Genomic DNA, 22,745 nt, shown 5'->3' with positions numbered 1-22,745 from the left:
TAATATTTTTATTGTCATTAAAATGATGAAAGCAAGGAACAGTCTCATGCAGACACAGGCATGTAGCGTAGGTTTTGTTTATTTGTTTAATTTAAAAAATGACGGAAAGAAGGAGAGGTTTTACAAGCAAGTGCTGAGGGAAATTATATGAAATTATATGAATTAAAGTATAAATGAATTCTATGAATGTACAAACCTGATTCCAAAAAAGTTAGGACACTGTACAACTTGTGAATAAAAACAGAATGTAATGATGTGGAAGTTTCAAATTTCAATATTTCATTCAGAATACAACATAGATGACATATCAAATGTTTAAACTGAGAAAATGTATCATTTTAAGGGAAAAATAAGTTGATTTTAAATTTCATGGCATCAACACATCTCAAAAAAGTTGGGACAAGGCCATGTTTACCACTGTGTGGCATCCCCTCTTCTTTTTATAACAGTCTGCAAACGTCTGGGGACTGAGGAGACAAGTTGCTCAAGTTTAGGAACAGTAATGTTGTCCCATTCTTGTCTAATACAGACTTCTAGTTGCTCAACTGTCTTAGGTCTTCTTTGTCACATCTTCCTCTTTATGATGCGCCAAATGTTTTCTATGAGTGAAAGATCTGGACTGCAGGCTGGCCATTTCAGTACCCGGATCCTTCTTCTACGCAGTCATGATGTTGTAATTGATGCAGTATGTGGTCTGGCATTGGAAAATTGAAGGTCTTCCCTGAAAGAGACGACGTCTGGATGGGAGAATATGTTGTTCTAGAACTTGGATATACCTTTCAGCATTGATGGTGCCTTTCCAGATGTTTAAGCTGCCCATGCCACACGCACTCATGCAACCCCATACCATCAGAGATGCAGGCTTCTGAACTGAGCACTGATAACAACTTGGGTTGTCCTTGTCCTCTTTAGTCCGGATGACATGGCGTCCCAGTTCTCCAAAAAAAAATTCAAATTTTGATTCGTCTGACCATGGAACAGTTTTCCACTTTGCCATAGTCCATTTTAAATGAGCCTTGGCCCAGAGAAAACGCCTGCGCTTCTGGATCATGTTTAGATATGGCTTCTTTTTTGACCTATAGAGTTTTAGCCGGCAACGGCGAATGGCACGCTGGATTGTGTTCACCGACAATGTTTTCTGGAAGTATTCTTGAGCCCATGTTGTGATTTCCATTACAGTAGCATTACTGTATGTGATGCAGTGCCGTCTAAGGGCCCGAAGATCACGGGCATCCACGGCCTTGACCCTTACGCATAGAGATTGTTCCAGATTCTCTGAATCTTTGGATGATATTATGCACTGTAGATGATGTTAACTTCAAACTCTTTGCAGTTTTTCTCTGAGAAACTCCTTTCTGATATTGCTTCACTATTTTTCGCCGCAGCATTGGGGGAATTGGTGATCCTCTGCCCATCTTGACTTCTGAGAGACGCTGCCACTCTGAGAGGCTCTTTTTATACCCAATCATATTGCCAATTGACCTAATAAATTGCAAATTGGTCCTCCAGCTGTTCCTTATATGCAAATGTAACTTTTCCGGCCTCTTATTGCTACCTGTCCCAACTTTTTTGGAATGTGTAGCTCTCATGAAATCCAAAATGAGCCAATATTTGGCATGACATTTCAAAATGTCTCACTTTCAACATTTGACATGTTATCTATATTCTATTGTGAATAAAATATAAGTTTATGAGATTTGTAAATTATTGCATTATATATATATTATCTGGAAATATTTATTTAATATTAAGTCATTTTTTTACCACCCACTTGAATAAGATGAAACATTAATTTCAAATGTATCACAGTGAATATAATTCCAAAGCAGCATGTTTAAATAATAGTCATACTATAATGTAGTCAAAAATAATCTTAATAGTAATAGTACACCACTTCTTTTTTTAGAACTACACTACTGCTGTACAAAGACCCAGATCAATACCAGATCAACTAAGATCCAGACCTAGGTCAAAACCAGGACCCTCAAGACCTCATCCAGACTAAGACCTTGGGAAAAAGTTTCAATTTTCAAAGTTTCAAAGTCAATTTTAATTAACTAAATCAAGAAATTGGTAATTTATTGCAGCATTCATTTCTAATATAAAGAGACTTTGTAAAGTGGTTGAATAGGCATTCTTCTGAATTCTCCATAATAGTGAAGATACAGCACCAACTAATGGCAATGTCAACTATCACCGTTAGTACCTTGGAAATAGACTGTGGTACTGTTTGAGATCAAACAATGTTCAGCCAATTTTCTAGACATTTCAAACGAAATCCATGTGATCAGGAAATTCACATGAGGGCAAATTATTTCCCCACACAGATTTCACTAGTGGTTCAAATTGGTCACATGGATTCACCATGCTGACCAACACAAAGCTGCTTGGTTTAAAAGTGGCTTCTGTGTGAGCTGTGAACTCCATCTCTGATAATGAGGGAACATGACACAGCTTTTGGTACTCACTGAGTTACAATATCTCTTTAATAAACTATGTGCATAGGCTCCAACTATTAGTTAGCTATTGGTGTCTCAAGTGTATTGTCATTATGTATAGTACATAATTAGGAAAAGTGTAGTCCATCTGCATGAGCTGCAAGTGGTAAGCCTCTTATGATTTATAAATGCTCGCACATTATGTTCGCACATTGCTCATTGTTCATACCTCAGGCATTGTTCAATTGTTTCATTGAAAGCTTGTGATCTTTTCTCACATTATAACAGGGAATGAGATGTTCCTTCTGTAAATAGCATTGCAATGATATCACATACCACATGATGGACAGCAGGACGCAGGCCAGGAGCAGGTGGGTTGACCAGAGAAGGGTGGAGCAGGCCGCTGTGGGTTTACCCACTCGTGGTGCGGCTGAAGGCGGACCAGGGGTGGTTTCTGCCAGGGAAGAAGAAAATTGTCACTTTTTTAACAGGAAAGGCTGTGTATGTCCTTGGTTCAAGTACTATATACTGTATGGTTGAATGACTATCTATTAATTTATTAATTTCTTCAAAAGTACAATAAAAATGCAAATCAGACATACGACTTCAAATGTTTTGAAATGTCAAAAAAGTACAAACAACAACAACACCCTGTAGAGCAGGGGTGGGGAGCGTTGATCCTGGAGGGCCATTGTCCTGCAGAGTTTAGCGCCAACCCTAATTAAACACACCTGAAGCTAATCAAGGTCTTCAGGATTACTAAAGTGACAGGCAGGTGAGTGCTTTTTTTCAGGGTTGGAGCTAAACTCTGCAGGACAATGGCCCTCCAGGATCAACGTTCCCCACACCTGCTGTAGACCCTCATGACTATGTGTCAGGGTCAAAATGTCTCTAAAAATCTAACCATTTTATGGCTAGGCAAGGTTAGTTTAGGTTAATGTCATGAGGTTCAGACTAATATGTTGGAAAACAATGGACGGGTGGACGGGTCCTGGCCCAATAACCGGACCAGATTTTAAACCATGATTCAAAAGCCTGGTTACATGATACATTCAACTTATTAAAATAAACGTTATAAATGTAACTCACAATCGAGTTAGAACAATATTTTCAGTTAACTAAACAACTGCTCTACTACCGCTTGAATGTGTTCATGTTGTGCAATTGTAAATGTCACAAATGTAAGTAGATATTAGTTCCTGTTTCAGTATCACTCGTTTATTGTATTATTTGTGCAGTGTGACGATGCATGAAATGACTCCCTAGAAAACATCTCAGATAAAGTTGAAAGAACTGTCTCGCACAATGACTCTCATCTTAAATTAAGCAAATGAAACACTAAAATAACATGAGGCAAAGGAGGAATTATTACAAGGACGTTTTCCTGTTTTACCCAGGAGACAAGAAAGAAAGCTTTTAGAGGGAGTGTTTTGACGCATGGCTCACAAAACTAGAATGCATTTCTGCTGACTTTTTGATTCTTTCCTCCGTTCCAAGTATAGTGTATAGAAACTCAATACCGTCTGCTGGATCAAACCGAGCAGGGCAGCTGTCACTAGATATTACCTCTAATAACAGTCATCAAGTTGTCAGTGCTATTTATAAAACGAAATGTACATAGGCTATCACACGGGTTTTAAAGACAAGATTCTCTTTGTCCACCCCAAAATGAATGCTGTATCAGTACTCTTGAATCCCAAACATGGACAAACAAACAATGGGACACTGAAACTATTTTTGCTTGCAGGCCATGAGATTAGACATGTTTACTTAGGGCTGCCCGATATCTTTTTCGGCCAATGACACAAGTGTAGGGAAGTGGAGAGAGAGTTTGAAACCATAACTGCACAAAAGCGTATTAAAAGACTTTATGCTGATCAGCATTTCCTGCTGACTAGGATGTTTAACACTCTGCCTTTTTTATGTAATCAAAAAAATGTCAAACAACTTTTTGGGGGTGTGGCAGAGTGTCTTGCTTTCATTTATCATCTCCTTCTTAGTCATGATTGTATCCATCAGGAATTGATTGGATGGTCAAAAGTCTAAGCAGAATCCAAACCTTTCAGTGAATTGTGAAGGGCAACTCCCAGTTTTTAAAAAGCTTTTTGACTGAGATATGGAGGCTGAAGGAAAAGTAACAAGTAAAGTAACTCTCAATGAATCCCATTTTGTTTCTTTTGGATAACTTGGACTGAACAATTGAGCACAATTTGAAAGGGAACATGTGTTGAGAAATTAAATAGGGTCGATTTTGAGTTCATACTGACAGGATGACATCACTGTTACACATTTCAAGGGGTTTTTACTGTTGCCAGTAAGTTACTGTAATCAAGTATTTACAGTACTATAACCATATTTCAGTTTTATAGTAACAACTTGGTACTGTAATTATGTAATACAGTGCAATTACTTTTATTTGTCCTAAATATACATTTTTATCATTTTGATACAGATTTTATTTTTATTCTACATAAGTACTACTGACATACAATTCATACAGACACAAGTATTATAAAATATCAATATTTTTATTTAAAAAATTGCAAATATAACACAAAATAAACAGTCTGCCAATGCCAGGACAGTGCATCTTCACCATTTCTCGTCTTACGACTTTTTACAGTGCATTATGTTGTATCCTCTGGATTTATCTTCACAAAGAAATCTTTAGGCAACAGAAAATTAATGGGAAAAAATGAAAGCAGCTAAACATTTAAAGGGTTAGTTCACCCAAAAATTATTTTTTTCATTTATTACTCACCCTCATGTCGTTCCACACCCGTAAGACCTTTGTTAATCTTCTGAACGCAAATTAATATATTTTTGTTATATATTCCGTGAGGCCTCCATAGGGAGCAATGACATTTCCTCTCTCAAGATCCATAAAGGTACTAAAAACATATTTAAATCAGTTCATGTGAGTACAGTGGTTCAATATTAATATTATAAAGTGACGAGAATATTTTTGGTGTGCCAAAAAAAACAAAATAACGACTTATATAGCGATGGCCAATTTAAAAAAAACTGCTTCAGGAAGCTTCGGAGCATTATGAATCAGCGTGTCGACTCAGCGGTTCGGAGCGCCAAAGTCACGTGATTTCAGCAGTTTGGAGGTTTGACACGCGATCCGAATCATAATTCGACACAGAAGAATCATAACATTCCAAAGCTTCCCGAAGCAGTGTTTTGAAATCGGCCATCACTAAATAAGTCATTATTTTGTTTTTTTGGCACACCAAAAATATTCTCGTCGCTTTATAATATTAATATTGAACCACTGTACTCACATGAACCGATTTAAATATGTTTTTAGTACAAAAATATCTTAATTTGTGTTCTGAAGCTGAATGAAGGACTTACGGGTGTGGAATGTCATGAGGGTGAGTAATAAATTACATTATTTTCATTTTTTGGTGAAATAACCCTTTAAGTCGTCTGGAAAACCCACGTGATGATCCAAAATGTATGCCACCTTTGCACCATCCACTTCGTTACAGAGAAAAATATGTTCACTGAAAAAGAAGTAGAAATTGCACACTTTTAAAAGGCATACACCATATGAAATACACAAACTTCTCAAAATTATAGGCCAGTCTTATCTTACCAAGAATTATGCAGCATCACTCTCATGGCTGGCATTCTCATGTCTTTCTTGATGCTTTAAAACAAAAACTGCAGTAAATATTAAATTCCATAAATACTATAACAAACTAATGCTAAAACTAGAAAGGTTACTTTCTAACATACAATCACTGCGTTAGTGCAGTTTACCGTGGTAAAGTTTGTCACCGCCATGTTGAATATGTTAAAAGTGCCATCTGTCAAGTGTTAAAGGTGCCATCAAACGTTTTTTTACAAGATGTAATATAAGTCTAAGGTGTCCCCTGAATGTGTCTGTGAAGTTTCAGCTCAAAATACCCCATAGATTTTTTTTAAAATCATTTTTTTAACTGCCTATTTTGGGGCATAATTAGAAATGCGCCGATTCAGGCTGCTGCCCCCTTTAATTGCTCGCGCTCTCCGCCCCCTCCCGAGCTCTAGACTCTATCACTGCATAAACAAAGTTCACACAGTTAATATAACCCTCAAAATGGATCTTTACAAAGTATTCGTCATGCAGCGTGTCTAATCGCGTAAGTATGGTATTTATTTGGATGTTTACATTTGATTCTGAATGAGTTTGATAGTGCTCCGTGGCTAAAGCTAACATTACACACTGCTGGAGAGATTTATAAAAAAAAAAGTTGTGTTTATGAATTATACAGACTGCAAGTGTTTAATAATGAAAATAACGACAGTCTTGTCTCCATGAATACAGTAAGAAACGATGGTAACTTTAACCACATTTAACAGTACATTAGCAACATGCTAACAAAACATTTAGAAAGACAATTTACAAATATCACTAAAAATATCATGTTATCATGGATCATGTCAGTTATTATTGCTCCATCTGCCATTTTTCGCTGTTGTCCTTGCTTGCTTACCTAGTCTGATGATTCAGCTGTGCACAGATCCAGACGTTAATACTGGCTGCCCTTGTGTAATGCCTCGATCATGGGCTGGCATATGCAAATATTGGGAGCATACACCCCGACTGTTATGTAATGGAGTTTGAGACTCACTGTATGTCATTTCCATGTACTGAACTCTTGTTATTCAACTATGCCGAGGTAAATTCAATTTTCAATTCGATGGCACCTTCAACATAAGTTAAACTGGTGTGCACAAACAAACCTGACAACACACACAGAAAAATGTTTACCTTGCTTACTGGTCTCACTCTCTGTGGGATCACAGTCCTCATGAGCTGCATTTGTACACCTCACAGATGTTCCGTAAGTCTTCCACTCCCAAGTTCTCCCGCCCCAGGCAAAACCTGTGGCGCTGCCACGCTGGCTCCGTGACCGTCTCTACCCCAGACGCGAACGGCGCGATCAAATAGAAGACAGAACCCATTATATTCAGCGATATTGTCTATAGATTCAGTGGTGCGACTCAGTTCCCAGACAGTATGCCCCGTTTTATTTCTGACGTACAGTGTTCCGAGTCCAAGCGCTCGCGCCATTTCTGACACAAAGGACATAGCATTTTAAACATGCGTGTAAGGCAAGTTCTGTAAAACCAAATGTACAAAAAAGAAAAAAAAAAAACATGACGGAATTGCGCCACAGAGGCCATTTTTTACAGCGATTTAAAAAAAAAATACAGTAAATCTCTGTATGTGGTGTCTGACGTCACAGAAAATTCCCATGATGCAAAGGGAATCAGAGTTATGTACCGTAAAGAGAATTAACAGTATAATACTTGGCCGATGTATAGTAAATAACTGTAGAAATTACAGAAATGTCTAACAGTGAACGGACATGTGTGTCCCTCAAAGGGTTTTGCTGGTGTCCAATTAAATATGGCATCTACTTTATAACTTTCATTTGTAAACTTAACAGAACCTGATGTTAATTCATCATTAACCTCATCAACTATTGAGTGCATCAACTATTCATTTCTTGTTAAACCTCTCTGACAGCAGAGGGCAGCATGACTTTGAAATGCAGGGCTATAGACACTGTCTCCTCATTATCAGTCACTATTATTGTTTTATGAGAGGACAGAGATCACAGAGGCAGACGTAACTGCCATTACAGTGAATAGGAGAGTAGGGACACGGTTGACAGCTCATGCATACCTGGGATAACGTCGCTCTCAGTGGTGGAGGTTATGGGTTTGGGTTCCTCCATCCAGGGGGTGGCGTGGACCGCCACGCTCCAGTCGCTCCAAGTGCCGATCTCCATGTCCTTGGCCGCTAGTTGGATGATGTACTCTTTTCCTGCGTAAGCATCGGTAATGATGTGGGAGGTGCTGTCAGAGAGCTCCACCTGTCAATCAATAACAAGAGAGACAATCAGGGATATGGAACTTATGGGAATGATGCGTGCTGTTGAGATGATTACATACAAGATGTATGCGATGAAGAATGTTTCATTAGAGGTGTTCGAAGTAAAAGGGTTGATCAACAGTGTTTGTGTGGTGCGGCAGACTTCCACACACCTGAGGACCACCTGTGGACTCTTTGGTATCTGAGGGTAATGAGGTTGAGAGGGTCACTTGACCACAACAGAGGAGGGGGCACAAAGAGGCTGGGAATTCCCGTGCATGTCTTGGCCGCTTTGAGGAGGGGGAAATTTGACTAATGCACTGCAGCTGAGGCCTGAGGAGGGACATGAGTGATAGTAGAAATGGCCCGGCGTCTATGATTCATCCTGCGCATCCATCACTGGCCTGTCCTGCACTGCTAAAGCTCCAGTCTGGAGCTCGAAATCATGTGTGGTGCTCAGTCGCAGTTGCTCAATCTGTGCTTTTCTCGCTCTTTATCTGTCACACAGCAGGACTAGGGAGATTTCACTTTCAATCTACGAGTTGGAATTTGAATTAAACTGACCTTGACCCACAAAATGTTGAATTGGAATAACAGGAAGATAAATCTTTAATTTAATTAAAATTTAATACAGTCACACAACAGAAAGAACAATGCACAATGATGTAGGCCTACATTTTCTCACCTAATAACACAATGTTTGCATATATGTATTACACACAAAAAAAAAAAAAATACAAATGTGTAGTGAGTTAGTTCAAATACCATCTGCAGCAGTTTTTACAATTCTGCACCTGTTTGCTACCTCCATTTAAAATCAAATCAAATTAAGGAATTCAATTAAAATGTAACAGTTCATGTAACATGTCTCAGTTCAATTCTGAGTTTAATCAATTTGGTACACAGAACTCTCACACACATGCTTGGCAGAGAGGAAAAACATTGGAACGGGAGAATGACTTCACTCACAAAGCAAGATCCTACTGCAGTATACAAAGTACAGAGCATATTTTCTGAAGAATTTACTATTACTTCATTGCCTCCCAGGTCTCCTAAGTGAAGCTGTACAACACAGAGAAAGAGTGAGCAGGAAAATTGGAGTGTGTTTGCTTCGAGACTCAGAGAATATCTCATCTGCACCTGAGCTGCTCAGAACAAAGACCAAAGGAGATTTTTTCTTCACTGAATTTTCACTAGCACCGTCTGCAAGTCTTTCCATCTAGTGTGCTCAGACAAACACAGCCTGTGTGGATGTTAGTCCTTGCATTTACATTTTAATTGAACTTTATCTTTCATAATTGGAAAAGAGAGCATTGCTCATTTCCCCGGTGCTCCTGAAAACCCACAAAACAAAAGCTGCACGCTTTTAATTTCAGACTAAACCACGTTCTCTGTGCTTTCCCCCACTGTGGCCACTGAGCACCTGGCCTGTTAAGTGTTTGATTCGATTATTATCAAATTGCAGTGTTTCATCCATCTATTGTACTATATTTAGAGTTGAAATAGACCGAAATGGCCTTGAATTGTAAATGTGTGCTTTTCATTCCCAAATTCCCATTCACCTCAACAGCCAGTTTTCCACCATCGGGTCAATCCGTTTTCGTTGCTTAACCGTTCCATTCCGTGCTGATCCGGCCCAGCCGGTACGGATATGGTTTCATTTTCCACTGTGGGGCTGATAACGGAGCTCTTTGGAATGTAATACAAATACGCCAGTCGTTGCCTTGTTAATGCAAGGGTTTACAGATGGTATGAGATGTAAATAGTGACTGCGTTATGGAGGATGATCAAATATTTATTTTATTATCTTGTTTACTTCGCTCAAATAGCGAGCTTAGCCAGCTACAGAGAAAATGGTAGCCAGGAAACAGAAAAGTGACCAATCCTGAATGGCGACGTCATGACATGCATTCTACCAGCATGGTTCAGCACGGTTAGCCAGCCATGTTGAGAATTGTGGGCCGAGAACAGTTTATAAACGTACAAAGTTTGTAATCGTGCCGTGCCAAACCAAGCTCTAGTGAAAATATAATGGGAACCATTACCGTTGTGGGTGGATGGTGGAAAAGGGTCTAACAACAATTTCTCTGCTGGCATGACTACTTTTGAATGGGAACCATTGGAGAAATAACCAGCTAAACCCTCAACCGATGGCATGTGTTTTATTAACAATGGCAGACGGAGAGTGTCTGTGAAATGTGTCAGGAAACAATTATTTTTGCACTTTAGTTACAAACTACATGCATGTGTTGATTTTATTTGCAAGGCTGCTTTAAAACTTTAAGCTAAAGCTTTAAAACTTTAAGTCGACAAATAAATCAAATCAAAGATTTCTTTTAGCCATTCAGAAAAAGGTCAATGCCCATTTACACAAACCATTTCACAATTGCTAGTCTTTTGTCAAAGCTGTCAACTCCAGAACTAGAAATGGGAGTCGAAATGTCCTTTGTAACCTCTGTACTTTTAGGACATACTATAAATCCACAAATAAAACACTACCATCAGTTACAAATAACATGTTTTTGGAAATCTCTGCCTAAAATCAAACTTTAAAGCCTAAAAAAAATCTCATCAACAGCTTCCCGGATCAGGTAACATTTCACATAGTGCAGAGAGAGAGAGAGGAAGACAGATATAAAGAATAGAGACAGACAAGACATCTGATGTCTGAGACATGCTATTAGAGAGAGCTATTTATATAGCCATATCATTATGTACCAAACACGCTCTGACCCTCATACATGGCTATGACTCGACAATCCCAGGCGCCTCACTGCATTCTGGGCCTCGTTCAGTGCGGCCAAAGCTCATAAATAAGAGTAGGTGTAAGTTGTGTCATCAGAACAGCAAGGAGAGGATTTCTCTCCTACATCGTGTATTGCAATCAGTGAAACAATGAAACAGCTGCACACAATATCACTGGGTACTAATGAGACAAGATAAAAGCTATATTTCCATGTAAATCTGAGCTTTTGTCCCAACCAGCCTTTTGGTTTCTATTTATCCAAAATCCACATGTAACTGTATATTAAATATTAAAGTCAAATGTTGACATCAAAATTGACCCTATTTACTTTCATAATACCTGGTCTTAATGCAAATTATTTTTCGGTGCATGTTATTCCAAAGACAAACAACTGTAGTAATTCATCCCCTGCTTTTTTCCTCATTTAATATACTGTTTCTATATTGGTTGTAAAATCCATATCATGTTGACTTAGTTTAAACACTTTTTGCTTCCAATGTTCTAAAACTAATAAACCTAAAACTGAAATAAAAATATATAAAAAGAGGGGTTGTCAAAATAACGCGTTCATTTTGATTAATTAATCTGAGAAAAAATAACGCGTTAAAAAAAATAACGCAGATTAATCCATTCCGTATTGACCTTTGGAACCTGGAGCCGTTCTAGCCACCATTCGACTGTAAAATGAAGGAGAGAGACGAGAACGCGCTGGCGCTGCCTGGATCATTGATTGGAACATTTACTTATAAAAAACGGCCCGATGGAAGTGTTCTGCAGCAAGGAATTTGCATATCACCAGAGTTCGTCCACTCTAAAGTACCACATCAATGCAAAGAATCCAGGAGTTAATCCGGAGGTACCTAGCACGTCCCGTGATACCAACTCTAGCTGTCAACGTCATCTTCAAACCACACTGGGTTCGTGCGCGTGCCTCAAAAGGCTTACAATGAGTTAGAATAGAAAGATACATAACAGCTACGACTCTGTACACTACTTGCTTTATGCAAGCATATAGGATTTACCCTATTATACATTATCGACACAAATTGATAGGTGAAACAACAAACGGCCACCCACAAATAGTCTATAAACAAAGCATCAGGCTGTCTTTGAGTTCACAAGAACAACGGTTAAAGTTTCTCGTCAGGATACAGAAGAATAACAAAATCCCAACGTTAAATTAGGTCTAATACATCGAGTGTCACGCAGACCTATAACAACCCAGCCACAACATATAATTGCGAATTCAGCTTTCTTTGCTGTTCGAGTTAACATGTACTAAACATGAGTGGAATTTGCACCGCAGCGCCCCCACACCTTGATGCTCATGACAAGTATAGCATGTATATCTATATTGTTATTATCTTTATTGAAGTGAATTAGGTTTAAATCGCAGTCATGCATGAATTAATGATATTTTTGCAATTATACACATAATAATCCACGATGATCACATTACACAAAACTGAAATAACACATCAAAAATTGAGACCCTCCAAAATTTCACAAATCACGTTTTCAGGGGAGCCCATGTCTTATTAAGGGGAGCTGAGCTCCCCCTAGCTCCCCCGTAGTTCGCAAGATCTAAGATCTTTCTGATGAAGTCTGAGAGGTTTCTGTTCCTCCATAGAGATCCAACGCATAACAAAAGAGTTTTTTAACTTTAATGTCACTAATGCTGATTATTCATTGATTCATTTGAATTTAAATATTTAATACTTTCACAGCAAAAATTATGTATGTATGTAAAATTATGAATTAATTTAGATTAATTAATCACAGAGTATGTAATTAATTAGATTAAAATGTTTAATCGATTGACAGCCCTAATAAAAAGCTATATATAAAAAGTATTACAAAAAAAAAAAAAAATGACAAAAAGCACATAACAAAATGACTAAAACTTAAACCAAAATAAAAATGAAAATTTTAAATATTAATAAATACTACATATAGCATCACATACTTTAAAGGTAATAGGTAATTATGTATTACAATTATTTATTAGATCAAGCTTTATCAATGCTTTATGCATAAATAACACATTTATAATACATTATATGTATAACGGTTTCACAGAAAATGTTACTGTTTAGAATAATCATCACTTACATATATAGGATATTGTAGATACTTATTATATAAATATTAGATACTTATGGGGCTTTTACACAACACTGTTTTCAACTAAAACAGTGGCCCCTGTTAATGGGGCCTAAAAATGTAAACTTTTGAAAAGCCATATACCATTTATAATCTCCATGTAAACTACAAAAACGTGGATTAGTGAAAATGGTGACGTCATGTGCATGTGTATTACATGTTAAGTATAGGTGACATTGGTACAAAGTGACATCGCCAACCACTGGCCTGGCATAAATAATACAGCATTTTAAGTTGTTTTCGCCAATCCGTGTGAACAGGAATCATTTTGACAATATTGTCATCTGTATGCAAAAAAAAAAAAAAAGTACATAGTTTTATTACATTGCTGTCATGTAAACGTGCCCTTAGACTATTATTATAAGCCACAGTACACATATTGTGTATTCAGCATATTTTGAGCCTTCTTTCAGCTAAGCCAATGCAACTAAGCGGACATGTTTCGGTATAAAGCTCTCATAAGCAATTCCAACTAAAATAAAGAAAATAACTTGAGATTTCTGACTTGCATGTAGGCAACTGAGCAGCAAATGGAGCTGCCAGACTCCCAGCAGTCACTGCTGGCTGATTACTGCCACCATGCTGTGATATTTTCTAAATTCCACCCACTTCCCTGCATTCGTGCCTCCAGCCCAGCTGTGCTTAAAGCTGACGGTAGTGGAGTGCAGCACACCCCACCTGATGCCTGCTTGACCAAACATGAAAGGCCATAAACAGCTTCTGTTGATAATATATCAGTGAAAGCATACAAGGCCAAAAAGGTGTGTGTAGGGTTTTAGACAATTTTCTTTCAAAGTGACTTTTAGTACATTGCGGACACTTTGACTGAACGGAAACGTCTATGAATGGGAGTTTATGGTAGAGTTTGTTTACAGTGTTCAGGATGGGACTTTGCCCTTCTCTCATTCGTGTATCTCTCATTCTTTTAAAATCTTTTGTTTGCCATGATTTCATCAAATATTTATTTCAGATTCTTCCGTTATTGAAATTTGAAACCTTGACCTTGCAGAACCTTTGAGACTGAAGCTGAAAGCTGCATTCACATATTCAAGTATGTAGTATGTTGTTGTAAGTACACTGCAACTGTCTTTTTAATGAACTGGAAATTGTTTTACCTTAAGTAATACATAAAGGAAAATGATTTCAATAATTTGGTAAAACTGTTAGTTAGGGCATTAACCTCAATGATCAATACATTTGTTATATTTATTAATCTTTGTTAACATTAGTTGTTAAAAAAATACAACTGTTCATGTTAGCTCAGGTCCATTAAATAATATTAACAGATACAACTTTTAATTTTAATAATGTATTAGTAAATGTTGAAATGAACATCAATATTAACAAATGCTTTTGAAGTATATGTCATTGTTAGTTCATGTTGATGCAGTTAACTAATGTTAACAAACAGAACCTTAGTGTTACCAATAATTTTAACAATAAATATTGGATGAGTGTGGCCCAAACAAAAGATTCATATAGCACAGATTTAAGCCTACAAGCCTTTTCACTCAAAAAAATATGCTCTCAAATATGTTATCATTCCATACCACTAGATTTAAAAAAAAAAAAAAAAAAAAAATCCTGAGCCAAAACCAAAACCAGTGAGGGGAAAGAAAAAAAAAAATACTTGACTTTAATTTAGCTTTTTATCTTCAAAGGCTCCAGTCTTGAAAAGGAAATTTGTGGCTGTATCTGGACACTTGAGCATTACATTTGGAGGACTAATTTCATAAGCACTTACAACTTCCCTCATTTTGTCAGCTATAACCTTTTTTTTTTTCCTGGCTGTGTCCATTCATATCACTACAGGAAGTCTAGAGGAATAGTAAGCATTCAAACTTTGTATCACAGATCACTGACGACTAATTCCAGCTAACGGCTTATAGCTCCCATGCCCATCTTCTCCAAATCACATCTCCGGCTCACATCACTGAGAGTGCAAACAAACAGTGTTGATTCTTAAAGTAACTGATTTAAAAAAATTGTGGTTCGCTAAGTATGCACATTAACCTGAATTGCTTGGAATGATGGTTTGGAATACTCACTGAGGGAAGTGTTTGTGCCGTTCCAAGAATACATGCAGATGCATCCTTTATTTTGGATGGCAATAAACTAACTGACTGATTAAAGTCATTCCATGAATGTTTTTTTTTTCTTCTTTTTTCTTTTCTTTTTTTTTTTTTTTAATCTGAATGCAAATACTGCAGTTTTCTATATAGGATGTAGTCTGTAAACAAAGGATTATAGAATGGCAAGCGAAATGCTAAAAACAAACAAACAAACAACAACAACAACAACAACAACAAAAAAACAGTTAAGACTAGCTCAATAAAAGGAGTGCTAATGTGGTCAAATTGAGTTTAAAGGATTAGTTCCCTTTCAAATGAAAATTACCAGAAGCTTTACTCACCCTCAAGCCATCCTAGATATATATTCACTCAAAAAAATGTTTTTTGATGCTGTTCACTTTATTTAAACAATTTATTTTGATTCAACACCATTGTATCAGGTTTCTGGTTTAAATGTGATTGATTCATGTTAAATTGACTTGAAACGATTACTCTTTGACTTAACTTGATGTTTTCATATTGAAATAACATGTTTCAATAAAGTAAACCCAACCAGGATTCAATCAAACTGGATTTTCACTTCCCATCATGCTTTGCAAAGGGGCTGAACTAGGAGTGTAAATGTTGAAATAAAGTGTTATTTTAAGCAGTTTTTAGGAAGATGAGAAAATGGAAAGACTTTTTAATGTTTACTATTATGTTGGTACTTAAAAGTTTCTGTTAATTAATAGTTTTAGGGTTACCATTGTGGTGAATTGTTGCACTTGTGCTTGGGTTGAGGACCTGCTAACAAACTTTCAAATTACTTTAATAAGAAAGTAATCACTGTGGTAGTGCTCTGGGTTGCATTTCCCAAAAGCATTGTAAGCCTATGTTGATTGTAAAACCATTGCCACCAATGGACTGGATGATCAATTTAGGCTTTACAATGTTTTTGGTTAAGGCAATTTAAGATGAATCCAGTATAACATCTAGATTTCTAACACCGAACATCACAAAAGTTATATAAATCACGAAATTAAACAAGAAGAATTAATTGTAAAAATCAATGTATATGAAAACAATTTATTTTTTATTTATATATTTATTGCTTTTTATTTATTTTATTTTAAATGAACACAATTGATTCTAGTTAATTTAACATGGTTGATTCTATTGGATTTTACTATTTAAAATATCCAATATATTGGATCTAACTATTTTACATAGATTCTTCCTTAGTCAGTTGTTTTGTCAAGCTGTGCCCAACCATAGTAAATAAGTTGAATCAACCTTAATAAATTAAGTTGACCCAACGTAAGTACATTAAATTGGAATAATAGAATTGCATAATGCTGAAATAAAGCAACTTAATCATGTGGAAATCCTTTCCATGTGTTTTTAATGTTCGTTCAAAGAGTTATTTTTTTTGAGCGTATGACTTTCTTCTTTCTGATGAACACAATTGGAAATATTTTTTAATAAATATCCTGACGTATCTGAGATTTATAATGACAGTGAACTGGGGACACGAGCATGAGCTGAAGAAAGTGCTTCCATCCACATCCATCCATTGTAAACGTGTACTCCACATGGCTTCAGGGGGTTAATAAAGGCCTTCTGAAGCGAAGCGATGCATTTGTGTAAAAAAATCCATATTTAACAAGTTATGAAGTAAAATATCTAGCTTCCGCAAGTTACGAAGAAAGTGTAAACTGGCGTCAGTTACACTTCTTCTGTAAGCTAAATAGGGAAGGCGTAGGACGTAGCGTAAGCTTTTTGAACTGCAAGAGTTTTATAATTTCTTCGTACATTGAATACGGAAGGTGGTCTGAAGGCGGTCATACTCGTGACCCCTGTTCACTGCCATTGTAAAGATTCGATGTGTCAGGATATCTATTAAAATATCGCAGATTGTGTTCATCAGAAAGAAGAAAGTCGTATACACCTAGGATGGCTTGAGGGTGAGTAAAGCTTGGGCTAATTTTCATTTGAAAGTGAACTAATCCTTTAATCCCTGAGTAAACACACGCTTCCCTCTAGGGTCGAAGTACACAGATCCAAGTTGCAAAATTCAGGCAAAGTACCAACACAGTGTCTAATTTGTCTTTTGCTATTCATGCAACATGAGCACTTATGAAATATGCACGAGATCTGAATAGCATCTCAATAAATAAATAATTGATATTATCCCCTGAATGAACAGAACAAGGGATACAAAAAACAATGACTTTGTTTAATAGATTCTAATGTCTATTTACTTTGTGTCTGGTTTCATTATCCAGTGCTATTTTTTTTTTTTTTTTTTTTTTTTTTATGTTTTAAGATTTTCATTATAAGCTCAATTAAATTCATTTTATCTAAATATAAATGAATGTACTTAAAAGACAGCATGACAAATTGAGAAAGAAATTCTATAATCTGTTCTCATACCTGGCAACTCAATAAAGTTTCCAAAATAAAGGCCTCAGCTCATGGTTTTCACAGCAATGCCATAAGACCTATTTTGGTTCCCCAAAGAACCTTTCAATGAACATTTCTCAAAATAACTTTTTTTTTTCTTACTGAGATTATTTTAATAATCTAAAGAAGCCTTTTTCACTATAAAGTATCTTTTGTGCAATTTAAAGGTTCTATAGATGTTAAAGGTTCTTCATGGAATCATTTATGCCAATAAGAACTACTATTTTTAAGTGTGTAGATATGGCATAGCTAAAAGACTGGAGGGTTATTTTAAATTTGTATTTCAGTACAAATTACTAATTGCTTGGGAATCAATCAGTAACCTATGAATTTTGCATTATTAATTGAGCTAAATTCATATTAATGTAGTTCACCCAAAAATAAATACTATCAATATTAACTCACCCTGACTGTCATTCCAAACCTGTATGACTAATTTTATCCATGGACAATAAAAGAAGATGTTTTGGAAAAATATCTCAGTTTGGAAGAAAATTATGATTTTGTGGAGAACTATCTCTTTAAATGAACAGTGTTGTAACAGTTACAAGTATTTTGTTACTCCTCAAGCCTTGATAAAGCCTGTGCTTGATAATTCTTAGAGTATAACATCATCTCTTGATCTATTAATTGCATGTGATTGCTCCAGCTTTCAAGTCCCCTTTGGCATTGAAAACAACACAATAGCACCTTCCTCATCTGTTGAGCTATAACAGCGGGGACATTATAAATTCATCCCATTTCTAAAAGGTGCTCACCGGAGCAGCGCTCAGATCTTCCGCTTATTGTGTATTATCTACAGTATTTTCATCTTAGCATCAAAGATGGCTGTCAAAAACAGCTTAGCCTATACAGTGAGCAGAGGGGAGGCCCGGAGGAATGGGAGATTTGTACATTCTTGAGAGATTACATAAGGGAGGGCATGGTGACCCCTTTCTCCCTTCAGTATCCTGTCCCATTTAACTATAGCACCCTGTCCTGACTTAAAGCTTTGGTATGGAAATCATGGCTTTAAGGGATGTGGATTCCTTTATGAGGGCCTGAAATTCTTGGGCTTTTTACTTGCCGATGTGAATCCAAGGACAATTCAATATAAGTATCCTAGCGGGAAAAAATGCAACTTTTAATGTTTTTTTCATTTTTAAGATCAATAGTTCTCAACTGGTGGGACACAACCCAAGAATGAGTCACAGATCTATTCTGATAGGGTCAGGGGGAAAAATGCTAAAGCTAAATAATAAAAGGCAACTATAATAAAAGGCATAAAAGCATAGGCAAAAAAGAAGAGGAAAACTATGGAAGCCTGTTTTTACCTCAGAGTAAAAATAAAAAGGGGAGGTAAATTGTGTGTAAAGTTTAAAATAAAAATAATAAAAAAGTCATATTGAGAGAAAATAGGAATACAAAGTCAATGAGAGATAATGTGAGAAATCAAACCATATAAAGTCACATAGCAAGATTTAAAGTCACTGCAACATATTCTGTGAGAAATAGTCAAATAGCGAGATTTAGTCATATTATGAGATATAAAGTCACAATTGCCAGATATAATGTCATGCAACAAAATATTGTGAAAAAGTCACACTTGTGAAAAATAGTCAAATTACAAGATTTAAAGTCACGTTGTAAGATATAAATTTGCAATCGTGAGATATAAAGTTGCACTAAATGTACTAAAAGTGATTCTTTGGCTCGTAATCATAGGGGAACCACTTTAAGTGCTGTATAGAGCACTTAACTTCACTGTATAGAGCTGTATGAAGCGGTTCTTCACTGGTTCTTTGGGATGACTGAGGTGCTACAGTATATAGCGCCGCTACCGTATACAGAACCGGTTAAGCCCCTGTATGGTTCTTCAGCGGTTGTTCAGTGGTTCTTTGGGGTGGTTAAGGTGCTATATAGCACCACTGCCATACAAAGAACCTGTTAAGCCCTTTAAAGGTTCTTTATGAGCCAAAGAACCACTGTTTGTGCTGTTTAGCACCATTTTTGTTGAAGAAATAAAATGTGATATGGCACCGCTTATGGGTTCTACATTGCACCATTTGACAAAGTTTTTTTTTTTTTTTTTTTAGAGTGAGGGATCAAAAATGTATCTACAAAATAGCAAAAGTGCAACTATACAAATATCGTTGATATAAAAGGTACATAATTTTTTGTTTTTTTTGTTTCCTTAGCTGTAAATACATAATAATGATCATGTTTTAGATGTTGTCAATATGTCCAAATTTCAGCATGTATCCAAACACACACAAAAAATTACATTTTGTACCTATAAATGTTACAAAAGAATACCTACGTATAAACAATGAAACATGATATAAAGGCTTTCATAGAAAATGTCTTTTGTTGTTGTTAGAAACCCAAGTTGTCAATATGCAATGAAAGTCATGTTAATGATTTTGCACAATTATGGGTTGCCACTTGATTTCCATTAAAAAATTAAAATAAAAATCTGTGTCCTGAAGCAAAACCATTTGAGAACCACTTCTTTAGACAAACAGGACTTTTGGCATACTTATACAGTAGATAAGGAAACTCTCATTTGAGTGTATAGCACTGTATACTCCTCCTTGCCCTCCTGTCAGGGAATATAAATATGCCAGGCATCCCAGTTGGAGAGCGTGCCTACTGTTGTGGAGAGAAAAAGCAATTATGTGCCACTTTCAAAATTCACGTTTGACTTTCTACTGAAGGGATAAAAAAGGCTGGGCAGCGCAGGTTCTGTCACTCAAACTAATGAGAGCTATTCCCTCAGTCCCCCTTCTGTGGAATCACTACTGCCGAGTCCAACAGGTTTAATAGATAATTGTCCACGGTTCTAGACCCCCTTTGATGCCCAGCCAACAGTGGTGCAATTAATATCAAAGGTAGTGGAAACACCTTAGCGCTTATCACAAAGAACTGAGTGTGTGAAACTACAGGAATTCAATCAGCATGCCTGTGTTGAGTGCGTGAACCGTTTTATGCTATTTAAGAGGGACTCATGCAAAGCAGTCGCTAATGAGATGTGTTTCTTTAATGGGCTGAATGTCAACAAAAGAGATAGACCACCTTAGAAAAATACATACGCGTAAAGACATATCCTGAAGAGGCACTGGAGGCAGTGCCTCATCAAAAAAAAATTGGGATAAGAAAAAAAAAAATATTACAAAAGTAACACTATCAAAAACTGACGTCACTGGGTTTCAATGAGGTGGCATGATGTGAATGAGGGGGTTAACAGTGTAATACAGGGGGAAAGTCACATGACAGTGCCTCCATATCACTGTCACTGGCTGTTAATCCAGTCAATAGGATCATGATCATGTTCACAACTGATTAGCAAAGAAGGCTCGTCAAACAAGTGGAATCGGTTAGATATATTAGATATTGAATTAACAACATTGGTCAGAACATTTTGGTTTTGGTCAGAATATTTTCGTCAGATACAGAAATGAACTAAATGCCTGTCAGGGAAGCCCTGAGGGAGACAATAAAAAGTTAGTCTAAAAGTAAATAAATAAATAAATACATTTCTGAGTGAAAACTTGTTTTTAAGTAAATTCTTCACCATTTTTTTTTTTTTTTTTCAGTATACCTAACACTTTGCTTTTAAAAGTTTCATTTCTGTCTATGTGACCATCATTACACTAACAGTGTTTTCTGGGATTTGTTGATTATTAACGTGATGATACACAGGGCAACTTTTTGAGCAATGTTGCCATGGCAATGTCGCTGAGCGATGATTCTTGGGCACTTTCCCATTGAGAATGGGCAACAAATTTCGATCTAAAGTATCCAGATAGAAATTTGTTGCCCACTCTCAATGGGAAAGTGTCAAAGCATCATCGCTCTGCGACATTGCCATGGCAACATTGCTCAAAAAGTTGCCCCGTGTATCATCACCTAGAGCAAAAAGGTTAAAAATAATTGATCATTGAACAAAAATAATAATGCAACATATGCAACATATCTGCTACCTTTTTTTTTTTTTTTTGGCAATTATTTATTTATTTATTTATTTTAAGTGGGGTTAAATTGGGTAATCGTTGGTGGTTTTATTAATGACTGGCTGTTTATGTATTTAAAGACTAAACTATTAGATTTATTTAATGGTTAAAAACAGGATAACAAGAATTTACACTCCTAGTTTTAATAAATTATATTACAAATAAAATAATACTGTAATAGTAGGGGAGAGTGGGGTGATTTGTGCCAGGGGGGAAGTAGTTCCACCCATTGTTTCTGGAAAACCATAGAAGAAATTGGTCATGTGACAACATAATTTTGAAAAGCCATCCATTGTACTCATCCTCCAAAGAAGAGAGACACATGGCATGAGAGGAAAGCACATTTTAGCTAAAAAAACCTTTTTTTTCCCTTTCAAAGTAAAATTTCTATGATCAAAGTTTTTTGATTGTAGTGTCTGAACAATTATAGACAAGTTTGTAAACATTTCACACATGTTTTAGTGCTTTAGCAGGCTACACAATGAGTCTATACAGTTAGCATGATGTTAGCTCTTAACTGCTGGATCATGCTAGCTTTTCAAACTTGTGGGTCCGGGGTGATTTGTGCCAGAGGGCCTGGGTTAAGTTGTGCCAGTGACACAACTCACCCCCACGCATGATTATTTTCAACATATTATTAATTTGTAATTGTACATTGTACTCTTACATTTTAGCAGTTAAACTATGTGACATTCTTGAATTTAGACCAAAACCCATCATGCCACGCACTTATAAAACGCACTTTCTGAAGATGAAAAGCATGAAATGGTCCAATGTTGTGCAAAAGGCATGAAAACAACTAATATTAGAAATATTATGTGAAAACTGAATGGAGCTTATCGAATTATCATAAGATTTGTGAGTGATTTAGAGCACAGCAGAACTCGGTCAGATAAAGGCTTATTAATGAAAGTTCCTGTCAAAAAAAAAAAATAATTGTATTAAAAGGGCAGCTATAAAAAAAGCCAGTGTTTAGCAGCAAACAGGTATTTTCATCTTCAGAAAGATCTTTCTTCC

General features: G+C 36.4%; 1 protein-coding gene across 5 annotated transcripts in view; it reads right to left on the bottom strand.

The window, feature by feature from the left end:
* The window catches only part of cntfr (ciliary neurotrophic factor receptor), a 228,297-nt gene that overhangs the window by 3,810 nt on the left and 201,742 nt on the right, over positions 1 to 22,745 (bottom strand). For 3 of the 5 annotated variants that reach the window (XM_048175330.1, XM_048175313.1, XM_048175321.1), the window contains 2 exons: positions 8,125 to 8,314; positions 2,775 to 2,892 (listed from right to left, as the gene is read on the bottom strand). In XM_048175330.1, coding sequence (XP_048031287.1) covers positions 2,775 to 2,892; positions 8,125 to 8,314 — 308 coding nt within the window. Of the gene's footprint in view, positions 1 to 2,774; positions 2,893 to 5,796; positions 5,951 to 6,039; positions 6,097 to 7,203; positions 7,352 to 8,124; positions 8,315 to 22,745 lie in introns of those variants that run through there. The other 2 variants (XR_007182606.1, XM_048175338.1) reach the window with 2 other exon arrangements.

The sequence above is a fragment of the Megalobrama amblycephala genome, linkage group LG2 (assembly GCF_018812025.1).
Source record: "Megalobrama amblycephala isolate DHTTF-2021 linkage group LG2, ASM1881202v1, whole genome shotgun sequence".
NCBI lineage: Eukaryota > Metazoa > Chordata > Actinopteri > Cypriniformes > Xenocyprididae > Megalobrama > Megalobrama amblycephala.
The sequence above is the reverse complement of the archived record's forward strand: the minus strand, read 5'-3'. Positions and strand labels throughout refer to the sequence as shown.